At 50.8% G+C, this 17,959-nt stretch overlaps 2 protein-coding genes across 3 annotated transcripts in view; one reads left to right on the top strand and one right to left on the bottom strand.

The window, feature by feature from the left end:
• Positions 1-17,959, top strand: part of ZBTB37 (zinc finger and BTB domain containing 37) — a 331,509-nt gene that overhangs the window by 185,539 nt on the left and 128,011 nt on the right. The window lies entirely within an intron of this gene.
• Positions 3,350-17,959, bottom strand: part of LAMC1 (laminin subunit gamma 1) — a 60,047-nt gene continuing 45,437 nt past the window's right edge. The window contains 18 exon segments of the mRNA XM_050307357.1: positions 3,350-6,247; positions 6,624-6,723; positions 7,201-7,308; positions 7,310-7,360; positions 7,497-7,696; positions 7,884-7,998; positions 8,391-8,540; positions 8,869-9,013; positions 9,185-9,322; positions 9,653-9,732; positions 10,126-10,331; positions 12,637-12,793; positions 12,930-13,108; positions 13,803-13,945; positions 14,379-14,532; positions 14,840-15,085; positions 16,617-16,805; positions 16,894-17,115. Of these exon segments, the coding sequence (XP_050163314.1) occupies positions 5,991-6,247; positions 6,624-6,723; positions 7,201-7,308; positions 7,310-7,360; positions 7,497-7,696; positions 7,884-7,998; positions 8,391-8,540; positions 8,869-9,013; positions 9,185-9,322; positions 9,653-9,732; positions 10,126-10,331; positions 12,637-12,793; positions 12,930-13,108; positions 13,803-13,945; positions 14,379-14,532; positions 14,840-15,085; positions 16,617-16,805; positions 16,894-17,115 (2,840 nt within the window). The 3' untranslated portion in view covers positions 3,350-5,990.

Genomic DNA, 17,959 nt, shown 5'->3' with positions numbered 1-17,959 from the left:
ACCTTAATATAGCCCACAACAAGGAAACCAGCTCCCCAAAATGCGATGGTGGCGTGGTGGGTTTTGGCATCCAAGCTTGTTTTGTCCGGTTTTTATTACTTTAATTCTTAGGATCCGCTTACTGCTCTAAGGAAACACAATCCCTTTTGCTCCAAAGTACCTCCCTTACCTGAAACACCTTTCCTGTGTCCTTCCTGCTGCTGACACCCCTCTGCTCAGGAAGCTCATCTCCTCCAACAGTGTGGAGTGCACAGCAGTTCCCTTGGACCTCACCCAGCCCTGGGCTGACTTCTCTCTCGGAAAACCAGCTTTTGCCATCAGGAAGCTTTTCCCTTATCTGTCTCCTCCGTGTTATCCCTTCTATCTCACTGTTACCACCCCACCTCTCACCCCACTGTGCAAACAAGGCCCAGACACAGCTCGCTCCTCAGTCATTTCTGACTATTTACTTAGGTTACTCTTACCTCGTCATCCTCCACCATCCTGCAGGATCACCTCTGAAAACCACAGGAATGTGGTGCCTCATCCTCCTTCCAGATCACCTCTGAAAACCACACGAACATATGCCATGAGACCACCAAAAAATGTGTATTTCTGGGGCCCAGTTTTTTTGGTCTGGAACAGAGAGCCTCCCACCACCCTCCACAGAGCAAACGTCGCCCATCACAACCCACTGCTACAGCAGCACCCTCCAGAAAAGGTCTCATGTAAACGTGGTTAGCAGAAATATTACCTTTAGAGTGAGTAGAAGCCTAAGCAAAGGGAAGCATGAAGAGAAGTTGGTGCTCATCACACACTGCAGTTTTTCTTCCCTGGAGAACCCGTGCCTTTTAATCTGCAACACAAGAAAATGCTCCATGTTCATTCACAACAGAGCCAAGGAAGCTGCTGCTGCAGGGAGACCACCACAGAGGCTCACAGGTTCATCAGTCCTTGAGGATTCTGCCATGGCAGAACAAGCAGCTCCAAAGACTCCACAACAATCTGAATTTTGCTGTTGGTTGCAGGTGGCAAGTAATAAGGTCCCAAAGCGATAGTTTTATTGATGTAACTGAGGGGAAAAAAACCTGTTTTGGTGGCTCATGATGCATAAACACCGTGATGCTGCATGTGTCCTTGTAGCCCTGGTGTCCCCAAAGCCACCTTCTAGGAGAGACTGTCTGAGCTGCAACGTCCTCCAGGAAGAAATCCCCTGGGATCTCCTCAGTGTGGAAAATCAGGGATCATGATGCACCAGCATCACCAAACACTGGTGTGGCGATAGAGCCTGGATTTCAGTCTCTTCTCGGCCAGATGGGTGCCCTGGGAGAGTCCTCACGTCAGGCACCTGAAGCAGTGCAGATAGCTCGGGCAGAGGCTGCACTGGGATGGGCAGAGGCAGGCAGAGGCAGGCAGGGAGCAGGCAGGGACCAGCAGGGACACCGGGGGTCACGGTGAGCAAGCAGGGCAGGGCAGCAGCGGTGGCACAGTGAGGAAGTGCCATCACACCTGGCCTTGCCTCGCCTGTGCCCTGCCCTGCCCAGTGAGGGGTGACACAGACAGGGATTTCCATCCCACTGCCCCTCATGCCCAGCCTCTGGGGGGTATTTTTCCCATTTTGGCATTCCTGATGTTTCTGGGATGGGGGCACACCGAAGGTATCGGGCCAGCAGCCAACCAGAAAGATTAACCAGACTGTGACACATCACAGCTGTAGATGGGCAGCACAGAACACTGCCAGCTCGGAGTGACAGCTGTATGTCCCCCTCTCCATCCTCAGATCCACATGGACACTACAGCTGCATCCCCCAGGCAGTTGTTCCCAGCACTTTTTAACGTCTAAAAATACCTTGTTCTCCCCAGAAGGGAGGAGAAGGAACCCAGCTCAGCTCGTCCAGGCCCTCCTCATGGCCATCTGCTCACCAGGCCCCCCTTGCCAGCCTCCTGCTGCTCTGGAAAGCACAAGAGACTATGGAGCTTGAACTTGGACACTGAGAAAAACCTCAGGGAGTGAAGAGGAGGAAAAAAAGCCACCAAAGCGTGGCTTGGCCATCGGCTTGGCAAGGCTCCTCCTCAGGCACTCGGAAGTTGGGCACAGCCCACGCAGGGAATATCTGAGGAAGGTGTCTCTACCTGGGCTTCAAAACATCAGTCAAATACTTTGGTGACCTGGAAGCCGCTGTCATGATCCCTTGGGTCTGGGTCTGCTGCCCCCTGTGACAGATTTCAGGTTACTCTTACCTCATCATCCTCCACTATCCCTGAGGATCACCTCTACAAACCACAGGATAGCACAGCTCATCCTCCTCCAAGATCACCTCTGAGATGGATTTGCACAACACCCACAAAAAGCTGAAGATAAAATCCTGAAGGTACAATAAAGGGCATAGACTTGCTTCCAAAACTGAGTAATTTAGCCCCAAAATGGTAAGAGGCCCCATGTCAACCTACAGCTCATGCAAGGTCAGAACCATCCCACCACCCAATTCTCTGCTCCTTGACTGCTCCCTACAGTCCAGCTGAAACCTTAAGACAGATTTTGCCAGCTGGAATTTGCCCAACAGAAGTACTGGTAAAAATAAATTAAAAAAAAAAAAAAGAAAAAAAAAAAGGTATTTTAGAAAACAAATTCATTAGTGGCAACTGCAGAATGAACGGCTGAAAGCAGACAAACTGAAATACAAAAATTAATGAGAAGAACTTACCAGCTGAGAAGGGATTAGCTCTGATGCAAGTTAATGAGATGTGCATTTTCCTCTGCTGAGAAAATTAACAGAAATCCAGCTGGAAATGTAAGACACATGTAATTGCAGTGTTATCACTGTAATCTGCCCTTACAAACTTACTTAACTCAGGAATAAAGTTTATCTCAGGCTCTGGCAGGCAGGACCCAGGAACACCACAAGTGTCCAGATCTATGGCAGTTCCCAGTGAGAAGTTTCAGCATCTTTATTCAGAGTTCTTGGTTTTTTTTCTTCCCAAGAGCCCCATCCTTTTCCACATGTTCAGCTAAAAGGATTTTACCCTTAGAGTGTAAAAACACATCCCAATTCCCCAGGGCTTTCCAGGGGGACAGAGCAGCTCCAACAGCATCAGCACTAACAACATAATCCTTTCAAGTCCTGGAAAACCAGCACCTTAAAATCCATCCCAGCCATGGCAGTGGAGCAGAGGACACAGGGGGAAACCACCATCCCTATGGCCACCTGCAACCACCACATCCATTTCCAAATTTCTTGTCCCTTTTCCCCCACCTTAAAACAGGACACCTAATTAAGCAAGAGATGAATCTTGTAACTGAGACAACACCCACCCCCCCAAAGAAAAAAAAAAAAAAGCAATACTCCAAAGAATGCCACGGTATAAGGGGTTACAAATATTCAGACTTTATTATAAATAAGAAATACTGTTTTATACATAAAAACTGCAAGTGTTGCATTTTGTTCACTGCCCCAGACAGCAAGACCACAGATTAAGGCAAAAAAAAAAAAAGCTGGAGTGAAGGCACGTACTGAGGGGGCCACAGTCAGGAACAAGGTGATGAAGGGACTGACACCCAGCACTCCACCAGCAGCTGTCGCATCATCACATTTACGTAAAGAAATAACTGGACTTATACAATGAATAATGGCTGTAATGCAGTAGTGATTAAGAGATCGCTTATAAAGATTTATTTTTTATTATTTAAAAATAAAATTCTGTTAAAAACAGCTTAAGAAAAAAACCAAAACAAAACCAAAACAAAAAAAAAACAAAACAAGAGAAGAAAGCAGGAAACCTTAGGCCTGAGGTCAGCCAGGGCACGCGTGCATCTTCACATCTGCTCTTCTCACAGCCTTGGCAGAGGTGAGGCGGTTACAGCCATCTGAGCAGAGCAGCCAGCGAGCTCTCCTCCAGGGTGCTTGCAGGCAGGAGGGAAACCCCAAGCTGGTAAATGCCAGAATGTCTAAGGGAAGGGGTTACAAGAGCGATGGGGGAACACCCCCTGCCCTGCACTGAGCCTCCTGCCTCGCACAGTGCTACCAGGATGTGCCCAGGTCCAGCTCTCCGAGCACTCAGCGCTGGATCCAGTGTCCCAGCTGTGCTGCAGCTCCTCCCAGCCCGGCTGCAGAGCCACAGCTCCTGCCCCTGTCCTGGCACAGCGTCCCAGGGGACGAGGCACGGGGTGCTGTGAGCACCGGGGGGCAGGGCTGGCTCTGCAGGGAGGGCTGGAAAGCATCCACCTGACAGGCAAAGTGGTTATTGATGGGTGCTGAGGATACAGGAGATGGAAGAAAGCAGGAGCCCAGCTGGGAGAAATCCCAAATTTCAAGGGAATGACAGGGAGAGAAGCGATGCACGGTGCGTGCGCCCCGATGGCTACGGGGCAGAGCACATGGAGGAGGCCGGGCTGTGCCGCTCTGGAAACATGGCTGAGTATATTTACACACACATACCCACACACGAGAGACTTCCTCACACTGTAATCATGATTTAAAAAAAAAAAAAAAAAAAAAGGAAAAAAAAAGTCACATTCACACGAAAAATATAAATTTGAAATAATTAATAGCACCAGTGTGTGTCAGATAATAATTTCTTCCCCGCTACGCAAACATACAAAGTTGCATAGTGTTTAAGGATAGATATATACTGGGTCTCAGGGAGAAGGGGGGGAGGGATGCCAGGCTGGAGGCAAGGAGGAAGCCCAGAGGATGCTCTCTCCCTGGCCCTCCCACCCAGCACCAGTGAGCAGCTGGGAGGCACTACGTGGGGAGGGAGCCTGCCAGGGAAGGCGGTGGGAGCTGTGAAATGCAGAGCTGCCACCAGAGCCTGGCCTGAAGTCCCTGTGCTGCGGTGGCTTTGTGGTGACCGGGAGGCAAAAAGAAAGGAGGGCACTGGAAAATTCCGGCTCTTCCCACCAGCTTAAAAAGAGGCAAAAGGCCAGAGCAATGCCAGGAGATATAAAAATGCCACTGTCCTCCTTCAGGAGAAAAATGGGGAGAAAGACAAGACTTTTCCCATTTCCACCCACGAGCCCCCCCCTTCCTTCCCCAGCCAGAGACATTCGGCGTGGAGGCCAGTGCAGCTGTCGGGGCTCTCTGGATGGCAGCTCTCCTCTTCAGCAAGACTTGTCCTGCTTGAGCAAACTCATCTGTCAGTCAGACATTCTGAGCCTAAAAAGCCAGATCCTCTGGCAATTCAGTAGCAACAGATGGGAAGGCAGCTCGTGGCTTCCACGCTCTGGCAGTCTGGACTACCCAGCAGGCAGCAGCTTCCAGACCGGACCCGAAACTTTTCCACAGACCAGGAGTGGGGCTGGCAAGACCCACCACTCCACCAGGATCCCATCTTCCCAAAGAGCTCCAATCAGAGGCTGCCTTTTCCTCAGAGCGATGCATCATCACAGAAAGCGTTTCAGAAAGAGGCTTGAGCTATTTTGTCAAAGGCTACCAACGCTGTCGGATTGGCCACTAGGTAAGGGTGAAAACAACAAATTCACAGGGTTACAAGTTGGGAACAGAGATCTGAGAGTGCAGCTATACTGGCCATTACAGTAACACTTTGGTAGCCATCCCCTTCCTTCATAGGAACAGAGAGCTCCGGGACTGAGGATTTTACAGTCAAAGGGAGAAGAGAGGAGAGGAGAGAAAGTCGGGTTAGTTTTGCCTTGCTGTGTACAGCTCACATGGTTATTTCTGAACCACAGTATAAAGAGTCCAGAGCATCTCTCATCCTTGCACTAATCAAAGGGAAACTGTGTCTGAGGAAGGGGCAAAGGTGGAGTGCTCAGGAAAACAATCTATATAAAAAAAAAAAAACCCTTTGATGCCCAAAGACGGATATTTAATTTGCTTCTCCAAAAAAAAAAAAAAAAAAAAAAATTTAAAAAAAAAAAAATCTTTCAACTTATCCTGATTTGAAAAAAGAAAACAGCGAAGAGGTGGGGATTTGGAGAAGGTACTGTGTGTTAAGGCACTCCGGAGCCGAACCACCGCTCAGGGGGAATTACCCCCCAACCCCCAGCGCACCCTTTAGGGTTTCTCAATGGACGGGGTGTTGAAACAGCCGGATGGCAAGGTCTTCCTGATGTCTTCCAGGTTGCTAATGTCCTTCAGGATCTCTTCAATGTCCCTGTTGTAGGCCTGTATGGCATCGTCCTGCTTCTTGGCTTCTCTCTCCAGGAAAGACACTTTCTGGTCCAAGTCGCTGTCTTTCATCTGGTCTTTGGCACTGTTCAGGGTACCCTCGATTTCGTTCAGTTTGTTCAAGTCCACCGTCTCCAGTTGCCCTGAAAAGTCAAAAGCAAATAGTGGAGTGCATTAAAAAACCCTTTGATGCCCTAGTTTTTGGTGCTCACACAGCTGAGCCCACACTCAGACCCCCCATCGGGCCATCTCTGCATTAGAGACACCATTTAAATCAGAACCAGCCACATGGGCGACACCTTCAGTGTCCTCAGCTTGCAGAAAACCACCACTGAACGCTGCACAACGAGCTCTGAGGCTGCCCCACCAAAGCAAAAACCCCAGGATGTGCCAAAACCACATAAAGCCCATTTCAAGAGGTCAACAGGCCCATCTGACTCCTTGCCCAGCACTGGCAGGGAAGGCAGCACACGCCAGGAAAACGCTCAAAGGCATAGGGCACATTAAGGACAGGCCTACCTAACTGATCCAGCAGGTCATTGATGACAGTGAGTAGGCTGTTCACAGAGTTCTTCGCTTTCCTGGCATTATCTTCTGCCTCCTGGGCAGCCTGTGAGGCCTGCAGGGTGTAAAAAGTGAGAGCACAAAAAACTGTTGCCTCTGCCCAAGCAGTTAGTCACCCACACACACCCCTGGATAACACTCATGCACTGAGATCTTTATCACAGTGCTGGAGAAGACTGACAATCTTCAAAGAATCACTTTTCTGATTATTTCAGGATATCCCTCAGAGCTAAGCAGGATTTTGCAGGGAAAGTCAGAGCAGAGTCAAAGGTCTACAGTCAAGTTTCAGTTAAAATCAAAGGAAAGTGTTGCATTAAGAAAACTGGCTCTCCAATTCCGGCATGGAGCCTTACAGTAATGCACCAGAGCTGGTCCCATGTACTCAATCCCACTTAAAACTTGGAGGAGTTTGAATACTGGCTGGACCCAGCGCTGTCTGTGCAAGGGGAGAGCAGGAGCAAAGCCTGGCTCATCGGGACAGTGGGGAGAAGGCAGCTCCTGGCCACTGCTGTCTCCTGCCAGCACTGCTTACCATGCCTGCCATCATCATATCCTGCTCAGCATCCGCCTGCTTCCGCTTCAGCTCCTTCTCTGCGTCCTGCAGCTGCTTCATCATGTCATCCACCTCCCTGGCCAGCCCCGGTCACGTCGGCAAAAGTCTTGTCAGCCTCGGCTTTGGTGGCAGCAGCGCTCTACAGCCAAGAGGGGAGAGAGGATGCAAAAAAAATGATGAAGGTGCACAACTTCCAGGAAACACTGAACAGAGTTTATGCAGTTCCACACCACCATCTCGGGGAGGGGGTGGCTTCAGAACTGCTAAGGACTCACCTTCTGAACGGAGCTGGCGATTTTCTCAGCATCATCTGCTCTAGCCTTGGCCTCCCGGGCGTCAGCAGCGGCGTTGCCCAGCGCCAGCTCCGCCTGGCGCGTCTTGTTGTTGGCTTCGGCGATGGTCTGGGTGATGGCTGGGATCCTCTTCAGTGCCTCCTCGGCCGCCGTCTTGTTATCGTTCACCCGCTTGTCGAAGTCTGGGGAGGGGCAGAACGGACACTCATCAGGAGAGAGAGCCTTGGGATGCTCCTCTGACCAAGCATCCAACCCAGCCAGCGCTCAGGTGTGGGCAGCAGCACAGCTTGTTTAAGCAGGATACCCCCTCCTACTAAGTGACTTGTCACACTGGAATTGCAGGATTCACTGCAAGTGCTTCCTCTTTACCTTTCAGATTGCTGAGGATGGTGTTGGCCTCCTGCAGTGTGCCATTGCCCTTCCGAGCAGCTTCTTCAGCCAGGGCTTTCGCGGCGTCTGCTCGAGCCAAGAGCTGGTCTGCAGTCTGAGGAGACACAACATGGACCAACATACTGTCACCTTCTGAGGGACAACCACGTGGGTGTGCCAAAAAGCACTGCTCAGCCTGAAACACCACCACCATCCAGAACAGCAGTGCTTCCTCTGAGACCAGGGGAACGTAGGGCCTTGTGGAATACTGTTCTGAATACAAAAGACACCACACCTGGCAAATATCCCCTGTTTGCCCTTACTGGTGCTTTTAACATCTTTCTGCATCTCCTGTCTGGGACCACTCTTCAGCATTCTCATAATTAACAAGCTGCAATAAGACTAGACTGAATAAGACCAGATCTTCCACATCTGGCCAGTTACTTCTTTTCTTTTAATTTTTTTTTTTCCCCCAGGGAACAAAAGCCTGCACAAAGCAGAACTGACCTGCTGCTCCGTCTTCCCTTTCTCCAAGAGGTTCTTTACTTCAAGCTCCTTTCCTTTCATGTCTTCTCTCAAGTCCTCATAATCCTTCAGCTTCCTGGCAATTAGCTGATCCAATTCCTCCGCTTCCTTCTTGATCTTGCTTGCCTCATTCTGCAGGTGGAAATCAGAAACAAACGCAGGCTCCTGAATGTTAAAGAATTTCTGAATGGGTGGCAAATTTTTGCACTTCTCCGTTCGAACCAAGATGTTTGGCAAACATTTTGCTGAGATTTTTGTCCTTCAGAGACTGGGGGAAGTGGAGGTTTAATGTAGGTGGTTTTTTGTGTAAAAGTTGGAAAGCACAAGTCTGGTTTACGCCTAGATGGACAAAAATCCCACAGACTGTTTTCACGCAGAGAGCATTAGCAGAGCACATGCAAGGTATGCCAGCAACCTGGAATCTTCAGGGAATACTGCACGTGGCGCTGGCCACACGTACCTCTAGCCCCGTGGAATCCACTGTAGGCAGGCTGGTGAGATTGGCGTAGATCTGCAGGGCCCTGTTTCCAGCTTCCTCTGCTTCAGCAAGCACCCTGTTGGCCTGTTTCTCTAGGTCTCGAGAAATATTCCTTGCTTGATTATACCTAAAAAAATCCACAAGGATCCAGCTGTGCTACAATTATTTTTTTGTAGAGCTGGACTTAATAAGAGGGTAGAAGAGGCTAAGAAATTGAAAACCAGCTCCCACAAAATGCTTGGTTTTAAGCACTGCTCTAAAGCCAGGGATTAAAACCAGTTTTCTGTTACTGACTCACTTCTGGTTGAGCTCATCAATGTCAATGGCAGTCTGGTTTTCTCCAGCCAGGGTCTTCAGCAGCAGCTGATACGCTTCTGTGGAAGTATCATTTGCAGCCTTGGCTACACGAACAATCTCATCAGCTTCTTTTTTGTGTCTGGACGAGATCACAGGGAAAAGAAAATAACGCCATTAGGTTTGTCGGCCAGTAGTTTCTGTCCTCGATTCTGGAGTTTATTCCCTCTAACTTTTCCTCCCTCCTCCCAGATTTAAATACGGGACATGCCAAAACATTTGCAAGGCAAGATGGTTGTCGTGCCCCCTGTTCACAGCTGGTGTGTGCCCTCAGTGCCACACAGGCACGAGCCCGCAGTGACAGACTCTTACTCAGCACAGGGCCCGTTTTTCCCACCCAGCAAATTAAAACCTGCAGGGAAGAGCAGGGCCTTGATGTGACCCATGAGGAGTGTGCCTTGCCACAGCCTACCTTTCTGCCAGCTTGCGGGCCTCTTCTGCCAGCAGAGTCATGTTGTTGGGATCCCCGCTTTGCTCTGGAGGTGCAATGGACTGGAAGAAGAAAGGGAAAAGAAATCCCTAAAGGTCTTCTTTCATCTTTGACTCATCTTTGCTTTAAATATTTATTGTCATGATCTAAATGCTTAGAGATGTGTCTAACCTACTTCTGACTACTCTATGTTTTTCTTAACCACTGGTCACCCCTTAAACACAATGGTTTTGACATTTATTTAAGAGTTCTTCTGTTGGTTTCTTTGAGCAGGGGCTAAGACACAGTCTCTGACAGACACTGGTGAACTTCCTTTACTTATTTTCCATGGTGCAAATTTGCTACATGAGAGAGAGAGATCAAGCAGAGAAACACACCAGAGGGCACAGAAGTAAAGGCCCTCCTCTCCTCTCCTCTCCTCTCCCAGAGGTGTGGGATCTCAGCAGCACACTCACCACGTTGTCAGCTGCCACCTTTGCCTTCTCCAGCATGTCAGAGGCCATGCTGATGAGGTCCTCGGTGTCCTCCACCCGCACCCGCGCCTGCTCCGCCAGGTTCTCCGTCTCCCGAACCGTGCCCTGGATGTTCCTCAGCCTGTTGAGCTGATTTGCCAGTGTGCTGTTGATGTCTTTGAGGCGATCCATGAGGCCCTGATCCACGTCTGAAACACAAGGTAGGAGAGAGAGGAAGCAAAATTAATTACAGCAGGAGGAGAAGCTGGAGCAGCAGCTCACCACTGCCCACGCCACACTGGAGTTAATCCCCTGCTGAAGGGGGACCAACAAAGCTGTTTCACAAGTCACTCAGCTTGAGATCAAAGTCACCATCAGAATGTGCTCCAAATATGAGAAATGAAAAGCCATTAACTACTAATAAGACAACCCTGCTGCGTGTTGGAACCGACTCTGATGGGGGATTTGGGGTTCAGATTCGCATTTCACCTCTGTCGCTGACTTAAAAATCACAACAGAGCTGCTCCTCAAGAGCTATGAAATGCCTGCTTTGTGAGTTCTCTTGGCTCCTAGAAGGTTTGCAGAGATGGAGGAATAGTGGGGCTGTACATTATTCTCCACTTTGGGCAACATTGGCTGTTCCCAAGCCAGCCAGTCTCCACAGGGAGCAGCTAGGGAGATGTGTGGAATAGCGAACCTCCTCCAAACTCACCCCTAAACCCAAGGCGTGACAAAAGCTGGCTGGACAGAGCCTTGGTTCTCTCATATGTAGGACCTCGGAGCCACCCAAACTTCCCCAGATTTTTGGACCACCAGGCAACTCCCCACAGCAGCACCTTAATGACAGAGCCATCGCAGCACAGGCATGTGCCTCATGAGCAGGGCCAGTTACTTTTGAAAAGCTGAGAATGCTTTCAAGAGATGAAGTACAAGCAGAAGCCCCACAGGCCTCCAAAATTAAAGATTCTTCCCAAATAACCTTGACCTTGCAGCACATCTCAAGTATTGAACATGAACATTTGACACATTTCAAAAACATACTGCATAGAAAAACACAAATAACTCCTCCAGGTTTTTGCAGGAGTAGCTCTTGTTGCATTTAACCTGCCTTCTTATGGAAGAGCAACAGAGCTGGGGAAGGGGCTGGAGCACAAGGAGCAACTGAGGGGGCTCAGCCTGGAGAAAAGCAGGCTTAAGGGGCACTTTTCACTCTCTGTAACTCCCTGACAGGAGCGGGGAGCCAGGTGGGGATCGGGCTCTGCTCCCAGATAACAAGCAACAGGACAGAGCCTTAAGCTGCACCAGGGGAGGTTCAGATTGGATACTGGGAAAAATGTCATCACTGAAAGGGCTGTTGGGTTCTGGCACAGGCTGCCCAGGGAAGTGTGGAATCACCATCCCTGGAGAGATTTAAAAGACACGTAGAGGTAGCACCTGGGGAAATGGTTAATGATAGACTTGGCAGTGCTGGGTTAGCAGCTGGCCTTGATCTCAGAGATCTTTCCAACTTAAATGATATTATGATTCTAAGACATGGAAAGAAAGATCTAAAATACTACCACAAAACCCTATCCATTCCCTCCCCTTTCTTCCATCCCCAGCCTCCTACCTCCTTATGTGGGACTATTATCTAGGCACAGATGCCAAGCAGGCAGTGTAAATCTACCTCAGCTAAAGCTAGGAAGAACTTCAGGCATCATTCCCACTGGCAGGAATGTTCCTAAGCAAACACCAGCGCTAGATGTGTGGTCAGCTTTTTTCCAGGTTCACACAAAGGGGATGGATTTTCCCAAAATGGCCTGAAATCACTGAACCAGCTCCCATGGGAACATCTTTTACTGCAAACTCAATAGTCTTCAGGTTTCTCTTCTCCAAAACACACATCATCTCATACATTAAAAACACCCTAAGGACAAACCACTGTCACAGACACGACAGACATCCTGCTCACAGACATCCTGCGGTAGAAGTGACAATAAAAGAATCAATTCAAAGCAGAGTTTAACAGGGAAAACAGCTAAAATCCACCACAACAGCACTCTTCAGAACCTTCTACACTTTTATGGTGAGATAATTAGGCTTGCCAGCAGGATCTTGAAGCCTTCATTCTGATTGCTGATGATATCCTAACAAGAACTAATTGATCCCAAGATGTCTGAGCAAATCTATAAGCACAGTAAGTGTACTGGAAAAGTCTTCTGTTTGTTGAACAAATGAAACCCTCCTATGCATCTGGAGAAAAGGCTAACACCTAAAACACTTGCATCTGCATGGAGCTAGAGGCAGATCTTTACTTTGCACGTACGACAGAGAGCGCTGGGAGAACAGCAGGGATGAAAGCACAGGCACTGCTGTTCTGATAACAACACCCACTGACTCAGTGCCATCTGAAATAGCTGTCGGTCCTGGAGCGCAGCACAGGCCTGAGATAAACACGCTGTGTCCAGAGGGCACAGGAACATCAGGCAGAGAGCTCATTCAGCTGGTCCCTGTCTGATCAGGCCAACAACTCACCTTTGCTTTTCTGCGCTTCGTGGAGCAGCTCGGTAACTTCCCTTTCTGCCTGCTTCAGCCTCTCCTCGAAGGCTTGATCAGTCACAGCTTCTTCTCCTGTCCCCAGATTGGCTATGAGGTTTTCCAGCTCCCGCAGCCTCTCACGCTGCTCTGCCACCTACGCGGGAGGGACGGGGCACAGCTGTGATGCGGCAAAGCACCTCGAGCCTCTCTGCTTTGGGCAGCCATCAACAGCACAAGCGGGCCCGTGCCACCGCCTCCAGCCGTACCGACAGCAGCCTTGCCAGCCTTACCTTGTCCTTCACTAATCGGTAACAGGCTGGACACTCCTGGCAGCCCGGCCACGAGCGATTGTAGAAATAGTTCTCCTCGCACTGGTCGCAGCGGGTCCCCACGAAGCCTTCTTTGCACTCGCAGCGGCCGTTCTCCCGGCACTGCAGCGAGCGCGAGCCCTCGGGGTCACAGTCACAGGCTGCGGGAACGTAACCCCAGTCAGACTGCAGCAGAGGCACAAATACCCCAACACCCCCGGCCGAGAGCACACCCTCAACACCCCGAGACATCTGCAAGAGCTACGGGGCAGAAACCCACGGCTGGACCCCACTCCTGATCACGGTGCTTCTACACACGGGTGGGACCCAACATTCATGGCGTGTGGTCAGTGCTGCTACTGCCTCTCCCACACAGCATTATTCTACCCCATTTCACTGTAACCACCTGCAGTTAATTTTCCTGCTCTTTACAGGCAGGGATATCGATGAGGAAAGTTCGGATCATCCCGTTTTCCCAATGTGTTGCTCCTCAAGACAGAATCTGTACGTGAGGCCATAGGCAGAGCAGCTGTGCAGATTTAACAGCAGGGAACAGAACTGTTGCAGGCCAAGACTCAAGAGAGTGTATTTACACCAAAGTGAGGTGGGTATCTAGTAAGTGAGGTGGGTATCTAATATTAAAGTAAGGTGGATAAGGGAAAGATGACAGCAGAAGGGGACAAGCTGTAGCACGGAGACCAAATTTCACCACGCAGGGTGCGGACATAAAAGCACCAACTTCTGTGACAAAGAGCGTGGCGAGAAAGGACCTTCCCAGGGACGGGAGGAACGCAATGGCGAGGCTGGGGGTGCAGCACCCTTCCCATCTGCCCCGCTCTGGCCCGCCAGACTTACGTTTGCAGCCCTCGGAGCCGAAGCCGAAGTGGTTGCCCTCGCAGCGGTCGCAGTGCTGGCCGGCCACGCCCGGCTGGCACTCGCACTGCCCGGTGCGGATGTCACACTGCCCGTTGGTGGAGCCCAGCGCGTGGCAGTTGCACCTGGGGGAGGAACACACACACACATATCAGATGTGGCACAGAAGGGACACAGGGGTGAAGTGCCTCCCTGAAGGGGAGTGTGCAATGCGTATATTTGCCAAAAGTCGCTTTTCTCGCCGCGCAGCTACAGCAGGTGAGGCCCTGAGCCTTTGAACCATGCAAGGTCACTTGCTGCCTGCACTAAGAACCGCTGCAATCACCCAGTCATGTGGCAGTTTTCTATTTAAAACCCTGATTTGGAGCCCTTTATAAAGCTATTTATAAGTCAGGCTTTTTGCACAGCATTAATAGCCACTCCTTGACCACTGCTCTTCCCCACCCACAGCAGCACTGAGGCACAGCATTTACTCGTGACAGACATTACATCCCTGCATGAGGCAAGCCCAGACCCTTCAGAACCAGGCTCTTTGCCCCAAGCCAAGGCAAACATCACCTCTCGCAGCCACGTCCGCTCTGGAGGTTGAAGAATCCAGGCTCACAGGCACTGCAGTCCCTCCCGGTGACGTGGGACAGGCACTCGCACTGCCCAGTCACTTGATTGCAGCTCGTCTGCTGATTCACGGTGCCGTAGGGATTGCAGTGACAAGCTGCAAAAATAGAAAGGATGGAGAAACACGCACCAAGTTAGAGGTCGGTCCCTGTGGTGCTGGATTCACTGGTCCCTAAATGGGCCTGGATCCAAAGCACAGCCAGCAGCCCAGCCCCTGCATTGCACTGTGCTTTTGCCTCAGTGGCAGTAAGCACCACAAACGCAAGGATTTTAACAAGCTTGAACCACCAAACCACCACCACACACCGCTGCTGACAGCCACAAGCAACAGCCTGGTGTCGTGTCCTAACAGCACCTCTATGGGGACAAAACCGCTGTAAAATGCTCGAGGAGCCAGCTCTGACCTCTGCACTTGTCGGCGGGGTCGGGGGCCAGGGGGTTGCCGAAGAAGCCGTCCTTGCAGCGGTCGCAGTAGAAGCCGGCGGTGTTGTGGATGCACTTGAGGCACTCGCCGGTCTGGCGGTCGCAGTTGCCCACGGCGTTGGGGTCGATGTTGTCGTTGCACTGGCACAGCCGGCAGGGCCTCACCGCGCCGTTTTCGCCCAGCGGGTCCCCGAAATAGGCGTCGTCACACAGCTCACACCTCTTGCCTGGGACACAGCACAGACTCAGGTGCTGCAGCAGGAAGCCCTCTGCTGCCACCTCACACAGGATCTCCTTTGCAGTCCCTTTCCAAAAGCTTTCCAGCTTCCTGCACTTTCATCCTCCTATTGGGGTCAGACACAAATCCCTCCCCACGTCTAAATTCAAGCTGGAACTTTGCATTATGAATCATTTCCACTCCTCCTTTCCCTCCTATCATAGAATCACAGAATCAACCAGGTTGGAAAAGACCTCTGAGATCACCAAGTCCAACCCTGCCATAGGTTACCAGACCATGGCACTGATGCCACATCCACTCTCATCTTAAAAACCTCTGGGGACAGTGAATCCACCACCTCCCTGGGCAGCCCATTCCAATGCCTGATTACTCTCTCTGCAAAAAAATTTCTTCCTAATATCCCTTTAAGCCAAACCTATTTGCTGTAATCTGTTGTAAATTTAGGAGTTCCAAACAGGTAGAGCTCCGTGGGGCATCACTGCTCCAGGAAGCTCCAGTGCCAATGAGATGTGCCAAACCTCCATGGGCAGCCACTGAAGCATCCAACTCAGCAGATCCCTACACTTACTGCAGATCTTACCTCTCCAGCCAGCTATAAATTCCATTTGTTAGGCAGTTCTTGCACACAAACCCCCTTTTCCCTCACATCCTAGAAGGGTGGCATGAGACAGGTGGAGCTCCTGTGCAGTCACACAGTTATAAGTAAATACAAGCCTGTACGGACACGTGAGCTGCTGGAATCTGGGCCCCTGGACTGCTCTTTGGTTCACGATGCAGTGGCACCCATGGGAACCCCCAGGAGCTGCTTGGTCAGGGGGTTTTCTAAGCATGTCAAGCATTTACAGGTATTCTGGACTTTGGACTCTGCCACGCCAAGCATAAAATCAGCAGAGAAGCAGGGAGGAGGCTGCCAGCCATCCTAAGGCTTCCTTGCTGTTTGCAGGCAGAACAAAACAACTGCTTAATCACTCACCTGCATGCTCGGACTTCACAACTTATTGCTAAGAAAAAAAGATCTCTCTCCATTCATATATTTCTCTTTAAAACTCCTGAGCACTAGTTTGATCTTGTATTTTTTTGGGCAGTGTGTTTGGGGGTCACTGCAGCCTTCCTGCTTTTCCTAGGGAAGCATCCTGTAGTGCCTCCCTGGCTGGCAAACTGCATCTTCTAATTTTACTTCAGCCTGACCCCACCTCCCTGGCTCTTTTAAATCTGTTTGCTGCCCAACCCCGTGCAATTACCAGAGTTCTACTAGAAGCCAGCATGGCTCACCTACACGGCACAGGCACGGTCAGCCTTTGCACAGATCAAGCCTTTGTTGCTCTTGAGAGACAGGCACGAGGAACACGGGAAGCCCTCGGCCTCCCACAGGACAGAAAATAGGGCCAAGGAAAGGGAGAAGGATTGGGACCAGAAGACACAGCAGCTTGAAAGCTGTGGATCAGAGCCCCAGAACTGGCAGGAGACACATTTCCACAAGCATGTGGATGTAGGAGGCAACTTTTTGTGCAGGAACACACCTGTAGTGCCAGCCTGGCAGCTGGTGCACACAACCTCCTTGGTGCGGGGCACGATGGCACAGCTCGAGCCGCCCGGGCAGGGGCAGGGCCGGCAGTCCGAGGCTGTGCCGGCCGTCGCGTCGCCGTAATAGCCGTCCCTGCACTTCTCACAGTGAGACCCCGCCGTGTTATCCCTGCAATTGCACATGCCTGGAACAGAGAGGGACGTGGGTTTTGCTTCCTTGTCCAACCCTGGAAAGGAAGAGTCACCCTCCCCGTTGTCGCCAGCCCCTCTCACCCGTCTCGGGATCGCAGGTCTCGCTGTGCCCGTTGCACGCGCAGGGCACGCAGGGGCTGTAGGGCCCCAGGCTCGGGGTCTCTCGCCGGTAGCCGGAGGTGCAGCGCTCACAGAACTGCCCCTCGTATCCCACGGGGCAGGAGCAGCTCTCCACCCACGCCACGGGCACGCCGGGTCCCGGATGAGCACTTGTGATGGTGACGTCATCCAGGTGACCGGCACCTAGAAGGCACCCAGGGGGAAACTCTTTGTAAACCCAAAAGGTTCTCATCAGCACTTCCAAAAACACACAGCCGAATGGTACAAAGGACAGACGGGTGGGTGCTCGCAGGTGGAGAGGGGAATCAAGAAGCAAAATCCTCCAGGAAGGTTTAGACAACGTAAGAAAAGATTCCACGCAAAGGGCACGCGCAGAGAAGGAAAGATGAGAATAACAGAGGGGGATGCTGAGAAGAGCGAGTACAGTCAGTTAAAATTAAGTTATATTTTACATGGGCATGGGTTCCATTTCCACATCAAATACCAGAACCAATTCCTGTCTTTCAAGACAGGACAGACCACCTCTCCAGCAATTTTAATACACTGTCTGCAAACCACGCCTCGGGGCGAGCTCTTCAGCTATTCCTCTCTTGCCATTCCTTCCTCCAGCATTTCAGCACTTCCCCCCTCTTCTCCCAGCCCCTTTCCCTGGGGCAAAACAGAGCCCAGACACAACATAGCTGGCTTTTAACTTATACCACTGTGATTGTACCACTGCAGCAGCTCCAGTGGACCGAGAAGAGCCTCAGCTCCCTCATATTGCTCCACACCTTTCCTCCCCTCCATTTCACAACCCCACATTCCTCTTTACAAGTCACCTCTACTGAAAACGTTTGCAGCTTTCCAACCTTCCCCAATGCAAATCCAGCCCTTGCACTTTCTGAAAAATTCTTTATCACTCAACACCACCCGAGGACACATTTTCGCTCCTAATTCATGCCTGACTTCTTATAAACTCACATTACGAAGAGTTTTCACTTAAGTTCTGCACTAGCAGCACTTTCAAGACCCCATCCTTCCCATCTGT

Source organism: Myiozetetes cayanensis, unplaced genomic scaffold (genome assembly GCF_022539395.1).
Source record: "Myiozetetes cayanensis isolate MyiCay16 unplaced genomic scaffold, myiCay2020 scf12, whole genome shotgun sequence".
Taxonomy (NCBI): domain Eukaryota; kingdom Metazoa; phylum Chordata; class Aves; order Passeriformes; family Tyrannidae; genus Myiozetetes; species Myiozetetes cayanensis.
Note: the sequence above shows the minus strand (reverse complement) of the source record. Positions and strands in the feature narration are given on the sequence as shown.